Raw genomic sequence first — 27081 nt, forward strand, 5'->3', positions numbered from 1 at the left:
GACGTTACCTACACCTGCTGATTCACCAGGGCATGCTTATTTTGTTCTCTGTCTCCTATTTCCTTAGTAACAATCCATTTGCTTGACTGGACTCCAAACACCTACTCATAGTCAGGTCTTCCCGTTAATTTACACTGCGTCTGACAAAGGATTATCTGGAACCTACTGCCTGCACACTACTGCTGGGACCCAGAAAAACAATTGATGGGGTTAAAAAACAGTTTCACATATTAAAAAAAAAAGTAATCTGTGAGCCACTGAAATTTAAAGGCTGCAGAATCGCTTACAGAATTTCTGTCTACAAAAAAGATGCAAGCATCTTGGATACCAAAATATTTGGATGAGAAGCAGGATTGCCCAGGATGTTCTGATGGACTGACTTAATTAAATCAAGCCAGATACAAGTCAATATCCAAGAGCTATGAAAATCATAAACATTGATTTGTTATCAGAGCAAACAGGCAGACAAGAGAGAAACTGCCCAGGGTGGGCCCAAAGCAGGGCAATTTAATGATGCCAAACAAGGCAGCCAGAAGCGCCGTTCAGCTAACTCCAATCTTCTGTTTAAGGTAAACTGTCCCCACGGACCACAGGAGGAAAGATGAAAATCTCTGTGAGGATACAGGCTATTGACTGAGCTTGTAGCATTTGCCGTTACTCTCCGCTGTTAGCGTGGAGACGTCTGGAAAGGAACAGCATCCTCCACGGCGCAGCTTCGCCAAGCTAATCCAAATTCGAGTCACAGTTATACTAAGGCTACCTCAGCCCTTTATTAACGTCTGAGATTTAACATCAAGGCTTCCGTCACGGGAAAGATGGCAGCTTCAGTGTTTAAGATGTATTAATGCTTTCCTTTGTGGAGCAAATCCCTCCGAGACGAGACACCTCATGTCTCGGGCTCTGCACATGATCAATGACTCCAGGCAGGCTTGGGAAAGAGCAATTCCCTTCTCTGCATCAGGGAGGCACGCCTCCGAGCGCTCAGCCGTTTCACTTTAAAAGAAGGGTTATAATGATTAAACGGAATATGCCTGCTACCTCCAGCTCACTCTTCCATTAGTCAGACGTGATGATTTTTAAGAGCACCACACGCCGCAGCTGGAAACGCTAATTCTAACACATCACGATGGAAGACAAGTTTTCCCTGGACGAACCAGAAGCCACGTAAATAGCTCGGTGACACAAAGTGTTTAGGCGTTTTGTTAAAATGGTTCATAAGTTAAGACAGTTCAGAAGCCAAAATGCTACTGTTCTCCCAAAAAAGCACACAAACAAATCAGATTTTATAAAGCAACACTTGGATTTTTGCTATAGCTCTTTCAAACTGTTTTCAAACACAAGCTGAAAATAAGCAAACAAATGCTTATTTCAAGGCTCTGAGCAACAAAGACTCGAAAACATTGCCACAGACGAAGGGAACTCGCTCAAATACAGATGCATTTTCCTACATCTGCGTTACAGCACACAAATGCCCACCCCACGGGGCTCCAGGCCGTTTATCAGGAGTGCGCTGGGGACCCAAAGCGAGGATTTTCTAACGAGCGGATCAAGAGCAGGGAGGAGAGCTAAACTGCAGGCTACGAAGGTTAGAGGGAGCTCGATTAGTGATACGTAAAGGGACACCGCCAAGACCAGGCTTGATACCCGAGCCCTGCAGGGACTGAATTTAGAAGGCAGAGAGGACAGGCAAGCGCCGTCCTCCGCAGTGTCACGCCAAGGCAGCCAGTCCCCAGCACACTTTCTGCATGCCCCGTGCCTGCTCCGCAGCAAGTGTCAGTCAGCACAGTCATCTACACCTTCGTGGAGAACACCATGCAGCCCAGAGCCAAGACTGACTGCGGGAAGAGCTCTTATCTCCCGCTTCAAAGGAAAGGGTTAAAATCAAACTCAGAATCCAGGAGTCAGTGTCCTTTTAGTATTTTTTTTTTTTTGATCCTGTAAACAAGCAGTCAGTACCTGTGTCTGTGGTTCCAACATAAAAGCAGCTGAAAAGAACAGAAGAAGGCAAATAAAAGTCAAACCGGTATCTCCGGTGAGCAACGCCAGTAGAGAGGGAGTGTAACGGAGGCAAGGAGGACAGTTAAAACAGGACAAGACATTTTGCAGCGCAGGTGTGGGACCTACCACCACCACCACGCGCTGAAGAAACCACCGCAGTCCACGGGGACAAGCGCTGCCCTTCACTTACTTGAAGTACAGGTCCTTGAAGGTGAAGTGAGTTTCCACAATGCCTGTAGTTTTAACTCTGGTCCGCAGAACATCCTGCTGAGTCGGAATATAGGTCGGCTGGGATATTCTATCCAAGTCATTTAGGTAACTAAACCAGAAGAGACAACACAAGATGCGCTTTTTTTAGTCTGCTTGCTTGTTATGAATCTTTTATAAACTGCAGAAGAAAGTCATCACGGAATTTATTCATCATCTTCACGTACTACAGACCCTCGAACATGCAGCGAACAAAGTCCTTTGGGTCTATCCCAGGGTTGATTTTGTTGGGTTTTGTGGCTTTTTTTTTTTAACCCTTCCCTCTATGACCTTGCAGCATGTGCTGGGTAGAGTTCAGCTAGCTGGGGAGTCAAGCCTGATAAGAAGCTAGCACAAGAAGTACTGCTGATGCAGAAGCCATGCCAAGACTGGTATCTCTTGGGGCAATTCAAAGTAGTCAAAGTCCTTCGCATCAAAGCGCAAGGCAGTAAATCCAGTGGCTTGCGTTTAAAGGGCAAGGATAAGTCAAATGAACCAGGAGGAAAGAATTAAGCATCAAGAACTAGCCCCAAACAGGTAAATTCATTCACCTCTTTTAGCAAGGGCAAACTAACACACAACCCACCTGGCTCCCCGACGGCATGGCCGCCGGAGGAAGCCATTTCTCTGCCGCATCAAGGCAATGCACCCATCGAGACCCCAACAAATTCCAGCTACAGCGGATTCCCTTTGTAGTTCGGCTCTCGGACACATAAGTAAGAGGTAAATACATCACTTCCAGCAGCATCAGAAATCCCTCTAGCCAGCAACACCTCTGAGCTCATTCTTCCTGTTAAGGGGAAGGCAACAGCCTCCTGCTTCCACAAAGCAGACAAGGATTGCTCCAGCTCCGTTGGGAAGAGACTTTGTGCACAGCTGCCAGCAGCATTATCCCTAACAGCTTTGGCCATGTCTTTATCAGGAGTGGTTTTTAATCAATACAGTACCGTGCAACTGTGAGATTTTAGTGGCACAACGGCTCTACAGTGATGCAATAAAGCTCGTCCTCCGCACCAAGCATTATCACAGATCCGCTGTCACTCCTTCCCATGCACCTGAAAGCTGTGCCAGGAACAGCAAATTTCCACGCACCTTCGTCACCAAGCAGGCAACATCGTGAGCGACATCTCCCTCCTTTGTCAGCTTCAGCATCTCCTCTGGCCAGGACTGCCGGCATATTTGCCGAGCGCTGACCTATTTTCTGAACCCCGGAAGAATCCAGCCTACCTGCCGGCCTCCTGCCCGAGCTCGCCCAGCGCCGCGGGGCTTTTCTCAATGAGCTGGTACCTGCAAGTAGTTTTAGCCCAGAAAGGGCCAACTCCCCTCATTCCTCTCTCATGCTCAGTGGGATGACAGGTTTGTGAACTGCTTTTTGACCAGAAATGCAGCACCCAAAACTTAGGCTTGGGACTGGCTTTAGCTTCAGCTTAGCCAAACAGAATTTGGAAAGTATTTACCTTCATTAGGCTTTTGTTAAGAAATATTTCTGCTGAGGAAATAACATGCCCAGATTTCCCCTCCCCACCTTTCCTACCAGTATGAGTTTAGCTGGAATATGGTGGTTCAAAAGCTGGTGGAAGTGCTACCTGAAAACTGACCCAGCAGCTCCTAACAGCTTGGCTTCGATATGGGTCACACAGCTCCCCTGAATCACTGAAGTGATAAATGTGCAAGCTGAAGCTGTAAAGCATCTGCTCCTAATTGCCAGCTTTCAGCATCAGAAGTTTGGGCAGTGAAAGTGGTATAATTCCTACTTAAGGCTTTTTAGGCAGCCAGTGAGGAGTGGAGTCAGGCAACTCCCACCAAATGAATTGCAAAGTGCCACTCAAATGCTTGCCCATCAATCAGGGGAGCAAGGTGTATCAGATTAAGTGGAGCTCTACCTGCAAGCTGCCTTAAAAAAAAAGCTTTGCCAGCCTAATTCCAGGGAGACTCAAAGGGCAAGTCCCATGGAAATGCCTACGCAGTTGGAAGATCCAGCACAGGGATTCTCGGTAGCAGAAGAGCGGCCCAAGCGCGCGTGCACGCAGCCTCTTCCAGCCATCCTCACCTTGCCAGAGGCAGTTGACTTTGTGGGCAGAAGCAGCAGCAGCCTGCCCACCCGACAAAACCACGCTGCAGAGCCCAGCCTGTGCAGACTGCCACTTGTTTCCCTCTACAGATTTAGTGGAACTTGAAAAAAACTGGAAAAGCACGGTCTGAGACTCATGGTTTTGAGCGACTCATAACCCCCAGCTTGCCACAGTCTGTCTGAAAGTTTGAAGATGTTCCTCACAAATATTGTTTCGGGAACTGAAAATATATACCTTGCTGCATCTCTCTACATCCCACGCAGTTTGAATTCCTTTTCACAATCTCCTTTACCACCAGGCTCCGTTCATATGCTGAGGTTGCAACACTTGTTCCCCACCTTGTATCCTTGTGTTTACAGAGCCAGCTATTTCTCACCTTGCAAATACAAGCTTGCAAAAAGACAGTTTTGTTTTCCTTCTTTTTTCACCCTTAAAATGAGGGCTCGAGTACAAAAAAAAAAGCTGACCAAAAGCCTCATCTTTGTCTCAGTGACCCTCCGAGCCTTCCCAGGACATCCTGTGCCAGGCTGGCACCGGTTCAATGCCCGCGTGTGCAAGGATCTGTAGTTCCAGTCTGATCAGAAAACCTGCCGGCTTCAGCGTCATCCCATCTCACACTCAGCCTGCTCTAAGAAACACTGACTGCAGGAGAGGGATGTTCTGAAGTGGACAGCTTTCAGCTGGTGAAGATAACAGACTTCCCCTCCTCCACATGCTCACATGAACCCTGGAATGGTATTTTCCTAACAATTCAGTCATGTTTCCTTTCAGCACTGGAAAGAATGCTTTCAAGGCCAAAAACGTCTCTGAAAGATTCATACAAAGCATTTATTATGAACGGCTACCCACAGCCTGAGCTACGGGAAGGAGGGGCCATCACCGTCGTGCCCCAGGGCAGAGCAGCAAACAAAAGCCAGTCTTTGCCAGGGAGAGGAGACAAGAGGGCAAAAAGATGCAGGTTTGGTACCCAGGTGGGTCAGTGTTTGCAGCCACCAAACACCAAGAAACATTATCACAAGCAGCTGTGCCAGTCTGAAAAAGCAGTATTCTTCCTACATAGGTTGACAGCTCACACAGAATTAATCATCTCTGGCCAAGTCTTCCCGCAGCAAGAAGAAAATAGGTGAAGATCTGGCAAAATCTATGTTTAAGAAATGCATTTCTTTTGTATGAGTCTGCCTCCTCTCTCCTCTGTTTAGGTAGATTTTGGCAGGTTAAGCAAAGCAGAAAAGAAGGTAACAGATTGTCAGGAAAAGGGAATGTTGTGCGTTACCTTTATCAACTTGAACGCTCACTTGGGCCAGCTAAGGCAGACCCACAGACGAAAAAGCTCACTTCACAAACTTGAGCTGCGATCCCAAGGTGGTGCTACTCGAGGGGAATCACAAAAAAGCACCAGGAGGACAATGCCCTGCAAGCTAGTGCTTGAAAGCCAAGAGGAGAAAAAAACACCCACACAGAAATAATCTAGGTTTTATCCAGCATCATGTCAGGGAATTCAGGCCAAAACTGCCACTTGGGGACAAGATGAGATATGCCAGAATAGAGAATGGTTAATCAGAAGCTATGCTAATTGCCTGTGAGACTGCAGATAATTACCTACAGTATCTGCAAACTGGTGTCTGCACGAACTTCAGAAAAAGTAGGAAAACCAGCAACTAAAATATTTTAAAGCATAATCTGCTTGCCAACGTTTCCAAGCATCAGACAGAGGTAATCGAAGAGACACGCAAGGCAGCGACATGCCTTTGCATCCCCACTGCTGCGCCATCAAGCAGGGTTTTTTTTTTTTTTCTTCGTGGCTATTACAGCAAGAATTGCACACAAAGGTCTGAAACGCTTCTCCACGGCATCGACTCGAGACGGGAGCGGGGAGCTACAGCCATTTGCTCACGTCAGAGGTGAAGAAAAATGGGAAGTTGCAATAAGGCGAGTAAAATTATAGATGTTTGAAATGTCACACCAAGTGCAGGGTGGTTGCTAAAGGGACATTATCAGATGGTGCCTGGAGCAGACGCTGAGCATTTACACTGGTGCTTGAACATCCGCAGTTTAGACCAAGAGTTACTCAACTGTTCTTCAAAAATAAGAAGAAAACATAGCAAAAAAAAGCTATGATTCCAGGACAGATCATTCGGACTAGTGTCACAAGTGGTTATCTTTGGGCACTTACCCCTGCCCGTCGCGTATGGATTATGACACACCGTTATTATAGTTGCTGCCTCTCCTCCCACACGGCCTCCTGCCTGCCGGGGCAGCTCTCCAACGGGCAGGATCCCTGCCTGCGCAAGGGGAAGTGCTCAGCGAGGCAGGGAACAGCAGGAAGAGAAGTTTTTCAGATCGGTTTGATGCTGCCCTAAAACTCTTGGCTCTCTGCCACAGCACTCTTCTTGATGCCATCTAATTTTCACAATCACTCACTCACACGTTCCTCTTTTTATCCTCCCCCTCCCTTTCTGGGCATCTCAGCAGAGGCCCAGAGATCTGACCTGAAGCAAGCAGCCGCACCCAGTAAGCCAGAACCGGGCTTGAAACGCAGCTCAATATTGGTTTTCCAGCTGAAATTCAGCCATCTCAAATGGGGCACATATTTAAAGGCTGCTAACCCTGGTAGGGGATATTGAAAGGTACAGGGAAGTGAAATTCCCCCAAGAGAACTGTGCACAAAAGCTGGTACCTATGTGGCCACCACCACAAAAAGGGATTGCAAAACATCCAACCTTTAAGCAGGAACAAGAGAACTAATTGGGTAACACCAGAAGATAAGGCAGGTCAGGAGTCACACGCTGAGCAGAGAGGAAAAAAAACCTGACTGAACAGTCATCTGGCCAGCTCGTTCTGTACACTGGCGAGGTGGGGGTCCTGCAGAAGAAAACAGGTCTTTACCTGCGTGATGGTGCTCTGCACTAAAGGAACCCACTTGCAGTGTTTCCTAACTGCCGAGTTGCTTGGCTACCGATTCAAAATAACACTGCTTTAGTGCAGCTTCCTGTGGTCTTCGGACGGGAAGCAAAATTCTGTGATGCACTTAACAGAAAAGTGCCACGTGGGTCGTCGTCAGGCTGAAATCTCTCTGCCACACAGATTTGACGCCAGCCCATGATGGCAATTCATCACAGGGGCTGTGACTACACCTACCAGTACCAGAAACTGGACACAAGAGCGTTGCAGAAATTCAGGAACAGGGATAACGCTACAAAATCCAGTCTCTGGAAGGCAGTCAGATCAAGTAGGCACCTCATAAGCAGGCTCACACCCTCTCTCCCCAGTCTGTTTGTCCCCCTCTCTGCCCTGTTTTCTCCAGCCTGTCTTCATTCTCCTTCTCTTTCAAAGGTGACCATCAAGACCACAAAGCCAAGGTTCCCCATCTTCAGCTTCCTCCTTAAGCTCCACTCAACCACTTACGCTTTCTGCCCTAGATCCTCTGCTCAAGAAGTCCCTAAGCTTTCCTTCTCTTCTCCACATGTTTCATTGATTCCCTCATTCATCCTCCTCCTCATCTATCCTTTTTTCTCCCTTTGAATCTGAAGTTTTCTCCTTGCATGCTGTAAAGGACAAGACGAGGCTTTCTCGGACTCGTGTCAACTGCCTTACCTTGATCTAAACCCATGATACTCTGTCAAGGAGTTACAAATTTTGAAAAATTCTTCCTTATTTTCAAGCTAAAATATGCTGTGTGCAGATAGAGCCTGCAGGCAACTCAGCTGCGATACATCTGAAGTTTCTTTTATAAAGTTTCTTTATAAAGCACTTCCAAACTCATTTTTCAAAGGCTTACAACTTGGCTGAATGGAGACAAGTTTTCAGGTGGACATGAGGAGGCATGCTTGACCCTAAAATCATCCTTTCCAAGTCTCAAACATTTGTTCTAGAGAGACCAAGCACACAACTTTAAAGAAAAAGCAGCAGCTGTTTTTCTCATTAAAAGAAATAGTTTCCCCTCCCTGCACTAACCTGCTTCTTGGAAACAGATGAGGCATTTAATCAAAATTCTCATTAACCAGCCAGCAGCAACCTATTTATCTAGTCATAACTTTCCAATTGCTAAGCAATTGTGTGCATTTTAGAAACAGAACAATAAGCAGGTTTATTGCTAGCCTGCAGCGCTGCCCGCGTGGTGGCAGGCACAGGAACAGAAGCGTAGTGAGAGCTGTTACGGAGAACAACTACGTGAATATTGATCTGCCAATATCAGGAGATCCCACTATTGGAAATCGTTGCTCATCACTGATTTGGTAGTTTAATCAGGAGCTCAGTTTCAGGAGATGTTACTCCTTTCTGTAGGGGTAATGAAGGTGACGTAGCTGATCACCTGCTGTAACAAGCCATCTTAATGCAAGCTGCTAAGTTATTCTTCCACTAAAAACAGATTGGCAAATTCACCTAGGCACAAAACAAGGAATGTGGTGGGATTTCCCCCCCCTCCCCCCAATACTACATACAGGGAAGACAACCAGTAAAACTGACTTTGATGAGCTACAGCAAAAAGTCACCTTGCGAGACCGGCCCTGTGTAAACCAGTTAGACCAGAGTTTCTGTCCACCCCCTCGGAAGGGGACCCTCACCATGCAAGTACCACCCCGCTTTCAGTCACACCGGCCCTTTCGGAACACCGTTTGGTTTGCTGTGAAGAGCCCAGAAGCTGGTAACGGTTTCTTACTATGATGCAGAGTCGTTAAGCTGATATTCTCGCGATCTGCTGAAGCAGGCCTGAACCCCAGCGTCCCTCCATAACCGCTTAATCACGCCAGCTAGCTCGGCGGTCATCACGCCTTCCTCTGCGCTTCCAGCTAATACAAACAACTGGCGGGCATCGTCCTGCAGGAAGAGGGGAAACCAAAACAAGTTAGGACCTACACCCATTTATACCTTTACAAGTTACAGCGAGGCTTAACATCAGTAACCATCCTAGGGGCTGCGGCAACTGCTCTAAGGAATCACGGTCCCCTCTCCCCTGCTGTCTATCCACTCTTCTCCCCCAAATCACTGCGTTATTTTCTTGCGGTCAGAAAGGCAAGTTCTGCTGGGAATCACCACTCCGAAGTAACAGGCACCATTCACACCCGAAATGGGAGATTTCCATCACCTGGCACAGTGTTTCAAAGGAAGGGTAAGAACATCAGTGTGCTACTATAGACTAACGAATTAAATGATAAACCGCAGTTTTTAAACTGGAAAACCTCTATTACAGCATTGTACAGTACGGCAACAGGGCAGAACGCAGTATCAAAAGCAAGTTGTGGATGATTATAGGTTTAAGGCTTTGAGGACTTGCCACTTGCTGCAATAGCTGTCAGAAGTAAGGGAGACCAATTTCTTAATAAAGCATTCATCAGGAGATGGGATGCACTGATGAGGATATGAGTATTTGCCTTAGAGCATGCAAAATTCTTCCCAGACGTCTTAGTGCAGGATCTCACTCTTCTACAACTTAACAAGATTTTGAAAGTGAAAAATCAGGCCGACCTCCATCCCACACTGACATTTATTTCTGCAGCGATCAGATCTGCCAGCTTCCTTTCGGGAGATGTAAGAGACTTTTCACTATCCCACCAGACTGTCTCCTCCTGACATCGGCTCCTCTCACTCGAGCCCTAAATCGTACCGCTCAGCACGTACCTGAGCTCGGGCAAGAGTCAAGTCCGTACCCTACTCCAAAGGGGTCTCTAGCACAAGCAACGGGCACCTAAACTAACTTAATCAAGGTCTGAACTGCCACCACACACAGGTGGACCTCAGTCATGAGTCTTCGCAGCTACAGCGCTTTTGGGTATGGTGCCACACCGACAGGTCACTGCTGTGGTTTGCTGCAAGACAGTCGGTTTGGTTACCCTTGGTCTTTTCCTAGGGAAGTGTGGCAAAGTTTGCCCTTCAGGGTGGACTAGGACATGACAAAATTCTTGGCACTCAGCGCTTGTTCTGCTTTTGTGAAGGCAGCTAAGCCTGGGCAGGTCAACTGAGAAAGGAACTTGGATTTTAATGTCTGCCTCCTTCCAGCTACGTTAGCTAGGCTGAGATCACCACTCAGCTTCGACAGGCACAGGGGAAAGGTGGAAGGGAACACCAGGGAGGATTTGGAGCAGCAGCTGAACAGCAGCCTAGGTTAACACGCAAGTGAAGATATGCCCTTTAGCCAGGATGCCTTATATCCTAAATTCAAAATATCTGTGGTTGTACCACAAAGAAACAGAGTAGGTTACTTCACTTACCGTATATTAACCGTAAGCACAAGGAATTCGTGCCAGATAGCAAGAGTCACAGGCTGTGCAGCCACTGCCCTACACCGATATACACAATTCCTTTCTCCTACACATTTTCAGGAGCCCCCGACTCCCCATTCTGTCTGCGCTTTCCCCACCACCACGAGGGTCAAGACTTCCTGACTTCAATTCCTGTCATCTTGAAGCGTTGAAGGTGACCGCTAGTAACAGCACAAGGAATCAGCAGAGCTGGATGGGTGGGGAAAAGCAGGGCCTCAAAGCCCCAAAAAACTAAGGGGACAAATACAAGTAGTGATAATTATTAGGATTTATTTGGCTCAGCTTAAAAATTAACTGGCACCATGCTGTGAAACACTACTGAGGACTGATGTCAAGCAATTTAAACAGAAACTGAGAATTTTGTTGAAAATTTAAATAGCTTAGACAAAGGTTACGGGATTATTTTTTTGAGCATTCAAAGTACTATAAAGGTTCTTACCTGTAACCTCAGTAAAATACTTGACATTTTATACTGGTAACACAGATTACGAAAGGTCTTTCACTGCTGTATGTTTTGTTACAAGATATTTCCACCATGAGTGTCATGGACTGAATTTCCAGGATTCATTAACACAATTCTCAGCAGACTCAGACTAAGGGAAATAAGTGAAATACTTACTGCTCTGGCAACTTCCCCAAAGTCTATCTTTAGCCTTCCCATGGCTCTTATGATTGCAATGATGGACTGGATAGTATTGCTGTAGACAACCACTTTATATTGTTTGCATTCTTCCTCCGAGTAGCCATCCTCATGAATAATCCTGGAAGAAAAGCAAGCAGTCATCCCCAAGCCAAACCAGAAGGGCACCACGGATTTCTTGTTTCGTCTCACACAAAAATGCGGTTTACATGCCTGCACTCTCACTTACTTCATCTGCTTCACAATGGTGCTTTTCCCAGACTCTCCAGCACCTGAAACGCACAAAAAAAATTCCAGTTAGCAACCCCATGAAATTAAAAGGAAGAATGGAATGTACGCTTCCCAATTCCCACACAGAGGTTGATGGGGTCTGGAGTAAGATACTTCTTGGCTCTTGCTGCTGGCCCAGCCCCTCAGGAGGGATCGCCGAAGAGCACATCACAGGTACATCCTTCCCAGGTTTTATTTACAGACGTTGATGCTTACTACACGTTCATCTCCTAAAAAAACAACCTAGAGATTCTGGGTTTCCAGGGTACACTTCCTGAGCACTGAGGCTAGTCACCTGGGCAGCAGGTCTGAAAAACTGGGATGAGGATTTACCTGATAGACCATCTACCATCCCTCTCTTCCAGCTCAGTGACTACAGTCCAAGGTAGCCCTACGGCTAAGTGCATCAACATCATCAGCTGCTACCCACCATTACTGAGCCATGCAAGATAAAAGCATTAGCCCTGAATAACCAGGTGGCTGCAATCACAGATCCCAGAGCATTTTTACAAGGAACATCTAATTTGAAAGCAATCTCCTGTGATATACAGTGGAAGGGAAGTAGACCCAGAACGGAGCTCAAAAGCATACACAAATTGCTCTTGCAGATCCAGAGGAAGCGGCTTAAGACATTAAAGCCCAGAACATGTTACTATGTCAGAGCAGGAACATCATAATGGATCTTCCAAGTTCCCTTGTCCACTTAGCACAAAGTCAGCCAAACATTGCCCATAATCAAACTAATGCATTTTTTTCCCCACAGTGGAAAGACGAGGTGCACTCCCGCGATCCATTACTACAGCGTAGTGGTAAGCACACCGATATCACTCCCCAGCTGGATACCTCTCAAACAGCTCCGGCAAAATTCAAAAGATACCTGTCTAGACCTGAAGTGGCAACTAAGGTGTCTGTGAATCACCAGCAGGAAGATCAGGGACCTGGGTTCCTGGTCTAATCCTTCAGCTGCCAACACTGGTTCCCAGAGCCACTAGACAACTTGGAGATCTTCACCACGGCATAGCCTACGCAGCCACCCGCGGAGCACGCAGGGCCAATGTTAACTGTTTAACAAGCTCTATTCTTTATCATTTCCCACAATATAAGGATTATTATTCCGGGAAACCGAGGACAAAGAGACCTGCAGGTTCAGCTCGGAAAGGAGCCTTTGCTACAGGATGATTTCCAGTTGAAATGTCAGACCTGCAGGCTGTGGCACCCGGACACGCCTGCACTCTGAACAGCCTTCCTTCAAAGAAGGGCAGTTAAACCTGGCTTGCCAAACCTCTGCAGACCTGGCGGGGGCTGAGTTCTGCCTGTCTTTCTGCGAAATAAGAGCTAGTTCGTCTGTTTTTTACAGCTTTTGCTCTTGAACTACAGAGCACGCCCAAGCCACGTCCCCCTCCCACAGGCACGAGGCAGAAACCACCTTTGCAGACTCGCGCAGCAGCCGCACGCGCAGCTCGGTGCGGCAGACGCCTACTCCGGCATTGAAAACCGTCACGTTAGCATGGTTTACTGAGCTCTGCAGCCACCAGCAGCCGAGCTGTCCTGCCTGCACGCTGCCTGTCCCAGCCGCGAAGCACGGGGAAGGCACGCACGGCGTTACTGCACGTCAGCAGAAGCATGGGTCCTGGATTACTCCGTGTGACCGCGACACCGGGAGTTCACTGCAAACGAGCCGGACCAGCCGCTGGCTTCAGGGCTCCTCAGCCTAAAAGGCTCACTCTGAGCTGCAGAACTGGGTTTGCTGAAGGCAAAGGAATGAAGTTGAGCCTGCCTGGATTTGGATATATGACTCAAGAGATCCTGGATGGACTAAAAGACCCAAGCTCCCGTTCACATCTAGCAGCAAGGCACCAGATGTCCCAGCCTGCAGAGTCTACGCAACCCAGCAGCGTGCTAACCCAGAATGGCATTGCTACAAGCAAGGCGAGCTTTGCTGGAAGAGAAAAATCATTTTTAAACTATCAGACCAACAAGAAACAAACAAAAAAGACCAGCTTTCATGAGTGTCAGGCTGTGAAAACCGGGCTGTGACATACATCTCCAGAAAAAAAAAGCAGAACAGTTTCCTGGTGCTACCTTTGGGAAGCAAGGCTTCCAGGAAGGAGCTTCCCAAGCCTCTCTCAACAGCCAGAGAGGACAACACTGCACTCCAGTCTCATTCTCACATCCTTGAAGCCTCAGGAAGGCCATCTCCTAGAAACAGCCCCACGAACAGGGTATGAAAGCAGCAACGCTTTTTAAAAAGCTGAATTCTCTTCCCAGTCTCACGACTTCATGGCAGAGGAACCAAGAAATCAAGCCCTTGAAGACAAGAAGTTGCTTTACTGGGTTTGTGTGTGCAATAGGTACAAGCTACTTCCTTGCTTGAAATCTTGTACACCTTTTAGTCTGCTTGTTTCACATTCCTTCAGGTTCTTTCCAGTATCACTAGTAAGGCCCTTTTGGCTGCTAAGGGAATGAAAAGTACTGGCAGGACGGTGCAGGTCACAGCAGCGGCTGGGAAGGAGCAAACACAAGGGCTGCTTTTGAACAGTTACACAATAGCCAGATACAAGCGTTTCGTTCACCGGCGGCGAACACGCTGTGCCAGCCTGAGCCCAGACCTGCCGCTGGCAATCAGGACTGAACGAGGACAACGCAGCCTTTACAGCCTTGCACTTGTATTTCCCCTCCCAAGTTCATCCTGGTCAGTTCCCAGATGTTGACGAGGATTCCTGAGGATCCACTGCTGTATTAAATTACAACGGAAAGTTTCCCCAACATCAGGCAAGGCTGTTTTCAAGCTGAAGGTGCGTTTCCTATTTGCACTTAGCTTCAAACCACACAAGCGGCCAAAGATTTTTACGGCTCTGAGTGGCTGAAGAGGGCAAATGCAAATCAGCCTCTTCACACAGCAAGGGCTTTTACAGTAGGACAAGCACTTTCGTGGCAGGTTCTGGGGCTGCCAAATGGGAGGAAATTCAAGTCAAACGGTGCCTTAACTCGTTATACCCATTTGCAGGTGGTGTGGGGGTTGTACCTCCATCATGGGGTGGCTGGACCAGGATTTCTGCTTCTTTGGATCCGCTTTGCACAGGAGAAGAAAGGCAACAAGAGAAAGACGCTGGTGTTCAACAGCCAAGTACCCACTGCCTCTCCTGCACAGCTCCTGGGGGTGCCACAGCCGGGATATACATCTAAGAGCACTGACACCTTTAAATGTTGATTGCAGAGATACCGCCTTGAGTTTATCTCTCTCGACATCCCCCTCAAGGGACTGTAACACTAACAGCTGCCCCGAACAGTAGGAAAACTGTTTCCAAGATAGGGCATGTAGTGCAATTTAAATCAATTAGCCTTTAGTTTAGACTGAAGGCTTACCAGATTAGAACTTTTCATGACAAAATGCTTCCAGGCTGCCAAGTTAAATGTCTGGAAACCAAAGAATTTCAACTTTTAAATCATTCCTAAGCATAAGGCAATTCAATATTTTTTTTTTTTTAATTCCCTCAAGCCTTAAAGAAAAGCTACTGCCGGTTCAGCCTCAAGTAGAGCAGGCAATATAAACTAGATTCCACCTTCAAAGCCATTTAAGCAGCATTAACAGGGATGAAAAATGAAGCGTGTTTTCAGCAGAATCCCCCAAAATCTGGGGAGATGTTGGAGTTAACACCTTCCACCCAAGCAAATCCTGTGCCTGAAGCACACGATGCCAGCAGGGCTCTCGCTGCAGCCCGCAAACAGACTCCATCCAAAACCAGCAGCCTGCAGGAAACATCCTGCCCTTTAGCAGGCGGGTTTTCTTTTGTTATCGCCTCCTCTCCCAGCTGCCAAGACGTCTGCGCCTCTCCTTGGGCTGGCACGGATTTTCACAGAGATGGCATCAAGAGTAGCTTGGGAATATCTGCGTGCTCCCGCTACGGCTTCTCAGGCGCTCAGCACGGCAGCATTCACGGTCAGATGTGAAAACACTAGTGGTCTATAGACCCTGGAACACAAAACCTCGTTTTTATTTTCCACAGCCATCTTCCCCATTCCCCCATATTAAGGTGCTGCGGTTTGAAAGCTTCGGTGCCCCGAAACCATGGCATTCAACCCAGAGTCCCAACAGCGGGAATTTAGAAGACTTTTGAACACAAGCTCTCTGGCTTTTCTTTCGCGTCATCATATTTGCTGTCATTTCCTCCTTAGATTATCTTAAAATAATCTGCTGCTGCAGCAGGCAATGCTGAACTTGTACTACCTGTCATTTGACTGACAAAACAATGTCAGATACAATTATGCCATGACAACATAGCCAAGTTGGTTATACAACACTAATTCAAACCATATTCAGTTAACTCCTTCCCTTCTCATTTCCAACCCCCACACACTTCAGTGGAGTTTTAATCCACACTCTCTGCAGAAAGGGTGCTGGTTACTCACCCTGTTACTCCTAAGGGACTAGCAGAGGTAGGAAATAGCAACCCACACCCCCTCAGCCTCTCCCCTTACCAACACACAACCCAGAACTGCTCCTACTGCAGATACTAATGGCAGTCACAGCTACAAGGGCACAGCCAAGCAGTAAATCACCTCCTCTGGGACGTTATTCCTAAAGGAGTTTTTCTTGATGTTCCAGGTCCTCTCCCAGACTCACTCTCTACTCCTGCAAGAGCCATCCAGACCAGGTACCTCATTAAACAGTCATTTAAAAACGTCTGCCCTCCAGCTCCGTAATCATTTGCTGGGAGCTCCTGCTGGGGTGGCAGCTGCTTGCCGACGAGATGGCCAACGTCAGGCACGGTCTCATCTCAATTGCTCAGAAAAAAAGAAAAGCATTAATGCTGCCCTGGTTTATTCTGAGATACCTATACTACATCCTCCCACACAGCATAAGGCTTTTTCAGGAGCCTCTCTCACTTTATGCTGTTGCTTTTACTCTTATCTTACCCCCCACCCCAAACAAGGTCCACGATTATTTGCATTTTACTCTTACTTTCCAGCCCAAGCTTCAACATCTCCAGGTCTCACTTCTGTTCTTCGATGCTTGAAACCTCTCTAAACATTTGCAGATGTACGTGCTGCACAAGCTGCTATTCTGCTTTTTCCCACTCACTGGAGTGGCTGTAAAGGGTTTGCATAAAGAGATCCATATTGGACCTACTCAGTAAACAGCTTTTTAATCTGCACCCTCTGCTCCCTGCTATCATCTACCCTGATGCATAGTGTTTACACTTACAGCGTGGCTCAAGCCTTCAGTCAAGTACCTTTGGGGGGGGTGGTGGTGGAAATGGAGTAGGAATTTAAATGCTACTGAAAGACTGCTCCAACCTCCAGAAAACCGATGCTTCACATCGGAAATTAAGGTGATGAGTGCAAGTGGAGAGAGTTACACTGAAATTCTTACGGACTCTGCAGGCAAAGCACCCAGCCCCTGGGACTGCAGGCAGGGACCAGATGGGGAGCTAGAAAGAGTTCAAAAAATTATGAAATATGACACCATATCTTACTTTTTTTTTTACCCCAGTCAGAGCATTACTGGGATGTTTCTCACTGTAAAAGGAAAAGCAAAGCTTTCTTTTTTGCTCCGATTAGCACAGCTACACAGGGATCACGTTTCGTCACAAGAAGCAGAGGCTAACCTAGGCAAGGATGTCGTAACTCCATGGAAAAACTGTCTCAGAAGTCTTAACTTCTCTTTTCCCAAATCAGCAGCAAGGAACCTATTTATCCCACTGCCCTGCTTGCACACCCTGGACACGAAAGGCAGCTAATCTGTCACAAAATATTTGCTGCTTTTGTAGTGGTCGTAGTGGCTTGCCCCACTTGACTGATGGCAAGAATTCAGTGAAGTCCTTGTTCTTCAATGTGTCCTTCAGTGAGCAACCCTTCCCTCCAGAAACCTGCCCGAGCCAGGAGGCACCACAGCTCCTGCAAACCCCCAGAGCTCACCCCAAACCACCCGAATAACACCCCAAGTGCTTAAGGGAGAGCTTGGCACCATCAGACAGCGCTGAGCTCCCTTCTGCTCAAAGGGTGGCAAAGCCCTGCATGGAGTCCAACAGCCAGATCCCTTTTCCCTCTGGAGTGGGAAGAGAGAGGGAAAGGACCCTGAGCAGCTTTCAAGCCGTCTTAGTCCTGGCCCTGGGAGAGCGATGCATACAAAAGGGGGAAATTATCATCCAAACATTTCCCCTGAGGAAGCTGGAAGCTTTCCTGTAGCAGGAGACGGGAAGCCAAGCAATTCAGCATGTCCACATGATTACAGGGAAGCGAGCAACAAGCAAGCTACCAAAACACAGCTTAGACTGGGAATTACAGGTCTACGCAACTACACTCTGGAAAAAATGTTTGCTCTTAAACCCAGTACTTAATTCACCCTGCTTTGGAAACAAGGAGGGTAGGTCAAAGACTACCTACATCTTCCAGACACGAGCATCCAGTTCACCGCTTCAGAAGGTACAAACAATCCAAGTGCTTTTTTTGTAAAGCCGTATCAAAACCGCATTAAACTGTACTTCAGGTGAGGAATTTTTCCCCCCTGCAATTAAGGGGAAAAGCCCTGTAGCATCTGAAAGTTTCTGAAGAGAACCAAGGTCATTGCTGAAACAAAGTCTTACTAGAGACACAGAAGAGATGCACCTGGAATATCCACTAAAGTAGAAGCGAGGAAGACAAAAATTAACAGACTGACATGTTGCTGATTGTTAGCCTCTAGAGGAGAGTATGCACAGCTTGTAACTACAGCAACAGCCCGTAGCGGCTTTAAAATCTCAGCAGGGGTTTGGCAGAAACTTTGCCAGACCATTCCTGAGGCAGGATGATGCTGCAACCCTTGCTGAACTCTGAAATCCATGGGAATTTCTCTGTGTTTCCAATCCTCACTCTTAAACAGCTCAGGAATAACCCTTGATGTTTCACTTGAAGAGCTTGAAGCTGCAGGGCTGAGCTACAGACCTGGGAAGACGACCTGACCCTCCTGTGCTAAGGTGCAGCTATGAGTGAGGCTGCATCGCCTGGCTGTGGTTACAGCCCACCTGCAAAACCCCCAAACCAAACAGTCTCCCCTCTGACAGACTAAAAAGGGGCCAAAGCAACGGCACAACAAAGCTGTCAGGAGTCCAGCCCCTAAAATATCAGGGGAGCCATTGCAAGCATGGAGCAGGAGCTATTCAAATCATCATAAACCCCGACGGATATCTCCCTGATACCACAGATGTTTCCTTTTGTCCACGTTTATCCAACATCCCACCCTAGCAAGTGAACACAAATACCTCCCCTTATACATGAACACACTCCTAAGACAGTTTTCCACAGCCCTGCCCTCCTGGTTTGTATTCCAGCCAGGAAGACTCTTGGACACCCCACACACCCTCCTGCAGCCCTTGTACCTGTGCAGCTACATTTCTGGTAAGCTGAACTATCAGGTCCTCATCCTCCTTGCCGCCGCTTCGCTCCTGGTTTCCAACCTCATCGTGCTGAATTCAAATCCTGACATCTCAACCTTCTTGGACGTGTATTTCTAAGCAAGGGTGAGCGGCCATCCCTGCTAACATTTGTCCCATCTCCCCTGGTTGAGATTTTATTTCAATGCTCCCCTGGAAAGCTCTTGGATATCACAAGGCCAAGAGGGTTTTAACAAACTACAGAATCAAATGCAGCAAGAGCATTGCAAAGCAGGAAAAGAGGAAAAAACATTAGAGAAAGGAGCAGCAGTGTCAAACCACCGGGCCAGAGAAGACACAGCTATTGTTAGAAGAGTCAACAGGAAGCGGGACAGCTTAGGTTGACACTTAACGCTTTTACAAGAATAACTACAGAGCGGAAAAAATATATGCAAATAAAATAGGGCATGTGGGCTGACTGAAGTTAACTGTGGAGGTAACAGGAGCCAATGTTACAGGATAAACCACTTGAAGTTGGCACAGCCTTTGGATAATATAAAAATGGACAACATAGAAATGGCCTGCTGCCTTATCCAGGCTGCAGCCGAGAGAGTTTTGCTCCCACAGAGGGTACCTGAAGATGCTCGGGAACAGCAGCAGCCCCAGAGGAGGAATTCCCAACACGGAGGCGAGCAACACAAGAGCTGTGTCCGGGTGGCTGTGGCCAGCCCGGCCCGAGAACCACCCTGTGGTACACGCCGAGGAGCTGCACCTTTCCTCTTCACTTTCTCACAACAGATCACAGGCACTTCATGCTGCGTGCAGCTGCATTTGTTTTCCATATGACTCTAATAACGTCCCCATATGAAAAAATCAGGGAAAGAACTAGTCTTACATATATCATTCAGCCATTCAATACAACTTAAAGTGGTTTTTGCATAAGCCAGAAAAATTAAGACTTGAAATCATAAAACTCTAAATGCTTCGGTGACGAACATTAACCCCTGAGCACACAAGCAAAACCCTACAAATTCTGCACCAGTCCTGCCGATCACCGGGATGCTGATCACTAACGCACCGTCACCCACACACAGATCTGAGTGACCACCAAACACCACCAAGGAATTGCTTAGGGAGTTGCAGAAATAGGCACAAAATCATGCAGTTACAAAATTAAAGAGGTTGAGAAAGTTTTTTCCTGATAAAATTAAAGATAGAAACCGGAAAAAAGAAAAAAGGCTAGTCTTGGAAGGCAGGCAAGTTGTTTTTTCCCCCTCTTTGCCTGGCTGTTGCACTAAATCTTAAGGATACTGTAAATTTGCAGAGGCACAGCTAAGTAAGAGGGCAACTGGTTTACAACCACTTGTAGCTATGGAGTGGACAGACTGCAAATGTTGATGTTCCTCCACCATCATCCCTCCAGCACAATAAATGTCAAAGCAACTAAATAAGCAAGTCTTTTGGCGAAAACAGGATACTGGTCCTACAGAGGATGGTCTTCTGCACTCAAAAAACTGCAAGGCTGGTGTGCAAGAATATCTGGGTGACAGCACATAGCAACAGAACACCCCGAACTTTGGCAAGGTCCCTTTTCACCTTTGATACAAAATAATTTATTGTACAAAAAAGCCTTATTTTTATCCACGGCCAGAATGAAATCAAAGTTCAAATTTGGTTTAGGAGAGGGATGCTAAGAACCGCATTACCTCATCCCGCCACCAGCACGGGGAAGAAGGGCTGTCACAACTGAAACTGCCGACAGCCAGAACCCAAACACGTGGGAAAACACTTCCCTGGTGGAAACAAAGCCATGAAGTGGCCAACTGGCCCAAGGGTGATATTTGTAAAACCCAGCTGTGCCCTTCTCCCTGAAGCCAGCACCAGCTACGCTCATGGTAAAATGCCATAACAACCTGTGCCGTCACCAGCAACCTGTATCCTAAATGCTCGGCAAGGGAGCCCCAAATTCCCACCTCCCCAAGCAGGACGTTGAAATCCTTTCCGAAATCAGCCGCGAACACCTTGTCCTCTTCAGCAAGAGGCCCCTTTGCTGCATTATAAGCTACACAGCAAAGAGCCAGCCCGAGACGTCTGGTTTGCAGTTGTTTTTGCAGCTCTTTGAACACCACTCCTGGGAGTGTTTTGAACTAATTGCGCCTGCTGTCGAGCTGCGTGGACTTCAGACACCCACTGATAGGCAACACGCTGCTGCGATGTGTCTTTTGGCTGAAGATCAAACGAACATCTCTCCTGGCTGGGCCTCCTGGGCACCCCTTTCTCACCTACAGCTCCTCATGTTCAAACCTATGTTTTTAGGGTTTGTTTTTTTTTTTACGTTCAGACCTAAGTCTGAAGGTGAGGAGCAGCTTGCAGTGAGGCGCTGCAAGATGTCACAAATGCAGCAAAGATCTTCCCTAACCTGTCGTGAGAGTCATCCTCAAGATGCACTCCGCAGGAGCTCTTTCACCCTCCAAACGCCATGGAATAACGCAGTAATACCAATCCTTCTCGGGCAGGATTCACGTAAGTGGATGCTCTTACAGAGATACAGGATAAAAAAGGCACCATCTAGTCTGCTTGGACACTAGCATGGGTGGAATAAAACAGAGAAAGGCCAATAAAATGGGAATTACATCAGAAAACAACAGACGACTTGGAAGGGGAGGGAATGGTGGGAAGAGAGGGGTCTGGAAAAGATTTTCATTAGCCTGGTCTTCCAAGTATCAAGTTTCTTCTTGTGATGTGCCTGTTTTTAAAAAAGCCAAACACCCACTGAATCTGATGCAGAGACAACAGTCTTGAATTGTTAAAAACATTTATCAAAATAAGCAGCCGGGTGGGGAACAGACTGTTAGTTCCCCTGCTGAGGGAAAAGCTCATTCCTCAAACACGAGGGAGTTCACAGTGGACGGAGACCCCAAAACACAAAACTACAGGAGGCTGAGCTCCACCGGCGCCTCCGCTCACCCCGGAATTCAGATCCTGCTCGTTGTTTGTTTTTAAAGATAACGCAGCCAGTGCCAGCCTGGTAATGAGAGAAGGTTAAACGAGGCAGAGAAGTTACCAAACACCAACTGAGAAAACATGAAATAAGAGACAGGGATCGGATGGCCGCCGTCGCTGGTACCCACGGGGGAACAAAAGGTGATGGCACAGAGGCGGGGTATCAGCCGAAGCTCACCACCCGGTTTACAAAGAGCATGCTAGAAAAAATAATCAGCATCTGTCATGTTTAAGTTATTAAGAGGCTACTCTTCAATCCCGCTTGCATGAGGAGCCAAGCGTCTCATGCATCTGAAGTGGGGAGCATCGTGCCTTCACAGCTATAGTTGCTCAAAACTTAAAAAAAAGCCACGTTCTAATTAAAAAATTCTTTTTCACAGCACACTCTCCTCTTCCAAGAAAAGTTATTTCAATGCTCTGCCTCAGATTTTAATGCAAGTTGAACCACGTCCAGAGGGCTCGTGGAGGATAGGATGAAATCCCAATTCCCCAGCCAGTCAGCCCATCTGTAGCTGAGCTGTGGGTTATAAATTGTCTGTCCTCAGCTGCCAGCGCTGGGCCCAAACACATTTGTCCATCCGTCTTTACACAAGCATGTGATGTACACACAACGCAGGCAGCGTCAGCCAGACCGAAGTCCCATCCCACAGCTGGATAATGGCATCGGATGTGACATCGTGCAGAAAACAGAAGCTTGCACCTACGCAACAGCATCCAGCGTGGCAAGACTGGCTCTTTTCTGAGCTGCAGTCGCCCTGATTAAGTCACAGCTGACTCCCCAAAAAACTACTGAGGTTAAGTCACTCTGGAGAATGATTGTTTTGTAGATAAACATTTTGCCTGCCCTGCATCTGGTTTTGGTGGGCGAAGGGCAGAACTGCAGACCAAGCAGAAGGAACACGGAGATCCTGCACCAGATCCTCATGCAGGCAGGTGGGAAAACGCCCCTAAGCTGTAGCTCCAACATCTGAAGACAGGAAAATACTAGCACCAAGACAGATACTACCTCCATCTCAGTAGAGAAGTGCATCGGGTCCTCCAAGAAGCTCAAAGCACAGTCAAGAAGCATTATGTCTTCAGAGAGAAGCTCTGACCCATCTTCAAACTGCTTCAAGCGTTCTCCGCTGGGAAGAGGTCACCAGATGGCCGTGACACTTCTGCACGGAGATCGGGACGTCTCAGACATCAACAGCACCTTTCACAACCCGAGCTGGGAGTCAGGCACTGAACTGAACTCATCACAACTCCCACTGGTTGCCTCTTCAAGCTAATTGCATTGAGATATTTAATTTTTGTCTTATGAAAACGCAACTCGGTGCTAAGCCCAACCACTGCATGCAGGAGAAAAGTCTTTGCAGGGCCACAAGTCACAAACACACGCCATGTACCTCAGAGCCGGTGGGAGGAAAGCTGCAGATCAGAGAGGACAACGGCTCCCTGCAGGTCCTCCAAGCAGGGTCACTACATCAGCTCCAGCAGTCCCAGCTGGGGAGGATGCTCGGAGCAGCAGCCACCAACACAGGACCAGGACAACCCGCGCTGGAGACCCAGATCAGAGCCTCATGTCATGCTTCAAAGGACATTAAAACAGCTCCAGAGCCAAGGGGCGGCCAGGTCCGAGACCCTGATGATCCCTCAGAAACAGGGACCTAAAAAAAAGCGGCTGTGCTACTAGAAAAGCTACTTCTGGTTAACAATATTATAAACAGCAGCAAAAGCTTTCCCCTAATTTGCATCCCTAGAAGGCTCTTCTCTGTCTTTTACCAAAACATAACCAACTCTTGCGAAGCACCCGTGCTGAGGAAGCTTTGGTGAATTTGGGGAGGAAAAAAAAAGAGTGGAAAATCAGTTTCAGAAAAAAATGAGTACTCCAGGAGCAGCAGAGCTTGCAGTTGGCTTGGGTAGTTATGTAGATGAAGGCTATTTTAGAACAAACTTATGCTTTTAATTATTTTTGCGTGAATTAGCAGGAACACTTCAACATAATTACACTGAGTATCTAAACCCAGTAACATTGTAACAGGCTGAATAACGGTGTGTTTTAGGCAAAAACAGTTCAACACCGCCTGCACCGGCAGAGCCGGAGCTGCAGAAATGCTGTTTGCACAGGCCAGTCCGGACAGAGAAGCAAAACTGGCTGGATTTGGCGACGGGACAACTTTGTGCATCCAGCAACGAGCTTCATCACTCGATAAACCCCTCTCCGAGACACAGCACAACATTCCAGACCTTCCGAAAGGTGCCTTTAGCGGAGCCAAGGATACAGGCTAGCACCTAAACTAACCAGGAAGGGTTCCTGCACCCTCCTCCATTTTGGCTGCTCATCCCAACTGGAAAATCCCGCAGGTTTCTACCTCAGCAAAATCGCATGTCTGCACCTGCAGAGTAGCGTTTTCCTGGAGGCAAATGGGGAGAAAAAGAGGCGGTGTTTAGCACGAGGATTTGAGCGAGGACTTCCAGGCTGTTCCCAGCCTCCCAGGAGCGCTGGCTTTTGTTGCGGAAAGCGTTTACCTGCTGCTGCGAACTGGTGCGTGCAGTCATTCAAACCATACCCAGTGCTGGTTCAAGAGGAGCTGCTGATGGCATTTGCGCACGCAACAACAATTACATCACACGGGCAGGGGTTGGCATGACCTTGGGTCAGTCACTATTCAATGCTCAGGTTTACTTTTGTTTTTTTATAAAACAAAAGCTTAGGAGTTGCTCAAGATGCAGAGTTGTGAAAGGGAAACATTATGAAGTGACTCGAAATCCCTACGGAGAAGCTGCTGCACCAACAGCTCCAGGATTACCTTTACCCAACGATCCCACAGTTATCGAGCTACCGAGACCACCGCCGCCAGCATCCGAACCACCTCCTGAATGCAAGGTGCTGTAATAATCAAAGCAAAGAAGCTCCTGGAAGGGAGTGCAGAGCTCAAATCCCCTCTCCTTCCCCCTCTGCCCAAGAAAAGGTGATGCCTGTGGAAGAGGAGAGATCAAACACACCAAAACCTTCCCGATTTCAGGTCTGTCGCTAGCTCACCAAGCCCTCCTAACACTCAGGCTGGGTTAACAGCAGAGCTGGGAAAGAACAACCACAAGCCTTTCTTAACCTACAAAATTCTGCAAAGCCTAAACTAGGGCAGTTATTTTAACAGGGCTGGGGAAGAGCAAATTTTACAGATAAAGAGATGTATTTCTTCTCAACTTCACTGCATCAGCAGTACTGCAAGAGACTCGCTCCAGTTACATAAACCACCACATGATCTCTTACAACCGGTTAATGCTATGAGACACTACATAGCCTAGACATTTTAATACTATGTTATGAAAAAAAAAAAGTTTGTTCAAACAATGGAAAAAACCTTATGAACTTTTCCATCAGCTTTTTGATGCCTTACTTGAAAGGACGTTTGTTCCCACTGCAGATTTTTTTTCTTCTGGCAATTAACTGTTCTGTGTTACCTGCACATTTAACAGGGCTGCATGTGGGTAGAGCACACTTCAAGCATTCCTTCTGATCACCAGGAATAGTTACACTAATTTTTAAAACTAGGAAACACTGACATTTGAGAGAGATTGCAGGTTACAGCCAGGTGCAAACCTGATCTGAGATAGGTATTTTTTTTAAACAAGAGTAGATACAGATCACTACTCCAGTGTCATGCTGCATGCAAGTCCAATTATTCCAGAAGAGCTTCTCCAGAGTAATGACGTGCACAAGCCCCTACCTGAAGACACGCTCAGAAGCACAACAATCAGGTATTTTGCTGCCATCCAAAGTCAACAGCAGCCCAAAAGGCAGCTGCTGCTTGTACTTTTAAAAGCCTCACCTGGTCTCTAGAGCTTTGAAACTGATTATTGTACAAACTTTCAGATACTCCCTTGACTCTGGCATTTGCTGACAACGTCAGACAGTCTTGGCCCCAAAGCCCTCAGTGCTTGTTCAATATTGTCACAAAGAATACAACATCACAAAGGAAAAAACCTGACACACAAAAACATGAAGGAAGAATTATTCCATCCAGAGAATTTGCAAGTGTTGCTTACTAACACCAAAACAAACCCCTGGAGAATAAAGGATTATCTTGACACGCAGCCAAGAAGTTTTCTACATACACACAAGATCGCAAACCTCAGAGCCCCTCTTTCAAGGGTACAAGTGAAAACAGGCTAAATGGAAAAGAAAAAGTATTCTCAGGACAAGGATCACTTGGAAAGCAGAATTGTTCGTTAACACATCCCGTTCTAACAGGAGACACTGTTGTTCTGATCCTCACGAACTCAATCTGTCTCCCCCAAGATGGAAAATGTCAGTGTAACCAAAAAAACCCACAACCCAGACGTTAGAAGAGGAAGACCTACATGACCAGATGGCCCACCTACCACCCCACACTGCCTGGTCCTGAGCTCACACAAAGCTGCAAAGAAACAGCACAGGAGTCGGTCCGTATCCGACAGACTTCAGAGACAAGCAGCTTTTGCCTCCTCTGCACTCGTCACCTACAAGAACTTCTAAACATGGCTACTAAAATGTGGACCAAATACAGCAAAAGTTCTCTGCTAAAGAGAACCTGTAGTTCTTCTAAAGAGAAGTATTCCATTCAACTCTTCTCAAAAGCCATGAATGCATTTTAGCTGGAAAAAGTAAAAATGCAGACAAGCAACACTTCCTTTCTCAGCTGCCTGTACATACAGAGACTGCACCGGGGCAGCAACGCTGACGGCTTCGCTCCCCTGCAAGCTCTGCAGAACCAGCTCAGCTCTGGAAGAGTATACCGATATCATCTTCTGCACAAAGTCAGATCCTATCAGGAGATCTGTGGCAGCGTGAGGCACAGAGAACCCAGTGTGATTACCATACCCCTGCCAAGGCAGCTCTCACACCAACAGGGGTGCTTCTAGTCTGAGAAACACTGGTGCCCAGTGGGCACTTTCACCTGACTACCTGATAAAAGGATTTCATTTCACGACCCTGTAATAAGCAAAATGCTTCACAGCCAAGCCCCGACTATATACTCTCTGTATCCACGAAGAGCACAAGTGCTCCCGTCCTTGCCACAAACCCAAAGATGAAAGGGCGCCTACGCCAGCCCAGCGAGCACCTTCTGCTCTCAGAGCCCCAGCCCAAAGCCACCGGGGAGGGACCGGCCCCCAGGAGCAGCCAGGGGGGAGCACTGGTAACACCCAAGCTAGAAACAGAAGAGTTATTTCATCAGGCAGTGGCTGGCTAGGAAAAAAAAAACCCACCGTAGGGC

At 47.4% G+C, this 27081-nt stretch overlaps 1 protein-coding gene across 1 annotated transcript in view; it reads right to left on the reverse strand.

The window, feature by feature from the left end:
- The window catches only part of LOC104622035 (guanine nucleotide-binding protein G(k) subunit alpha), a gene marked incomplete at its 5' end in the record, with an annotated part of 13900 nt that extends 2412 nt beyond the window's left edge, over window positions 1–11488 (reverse strand). The window contains 4 exons of the mRNA XM_010288688.1: window positions 2189–2317; window positions 8977–9134; window positions 11196–11337; window positions 11446–11488. Of these exons, the coding sequence (XP_010286990.1) occupies window positions 2189–2317; window positions 8977–9134; window positions 11196–11337; window positions 11446–11488 (472 nt within the window). The remainder of the gene's footprint in view (window positions 1–2188; window positions 2318–8976; window positions 9135–11195; window positions 11338–11445) is intronic.
- Window positions 11489–27081: the final 15593 nt, after the last annotated feature.

This window comes from Phaethon lepturus, unplaced genomic scaffold (assembly GCF_000687285.1).
Source record: "Phaethon lepturus isolate BGI_N335 unplaced genomic scaffold, ASM68728v1 scaffold22686, whole genome shotgun sequence".
In the NCBI taxonomy this organism is placed as follows: Eukaryota; Metazoa; Chordata; class Aves; order Phaethontiformes; family Phaethontidae; genus Phaethon; species Phaethon lepturus.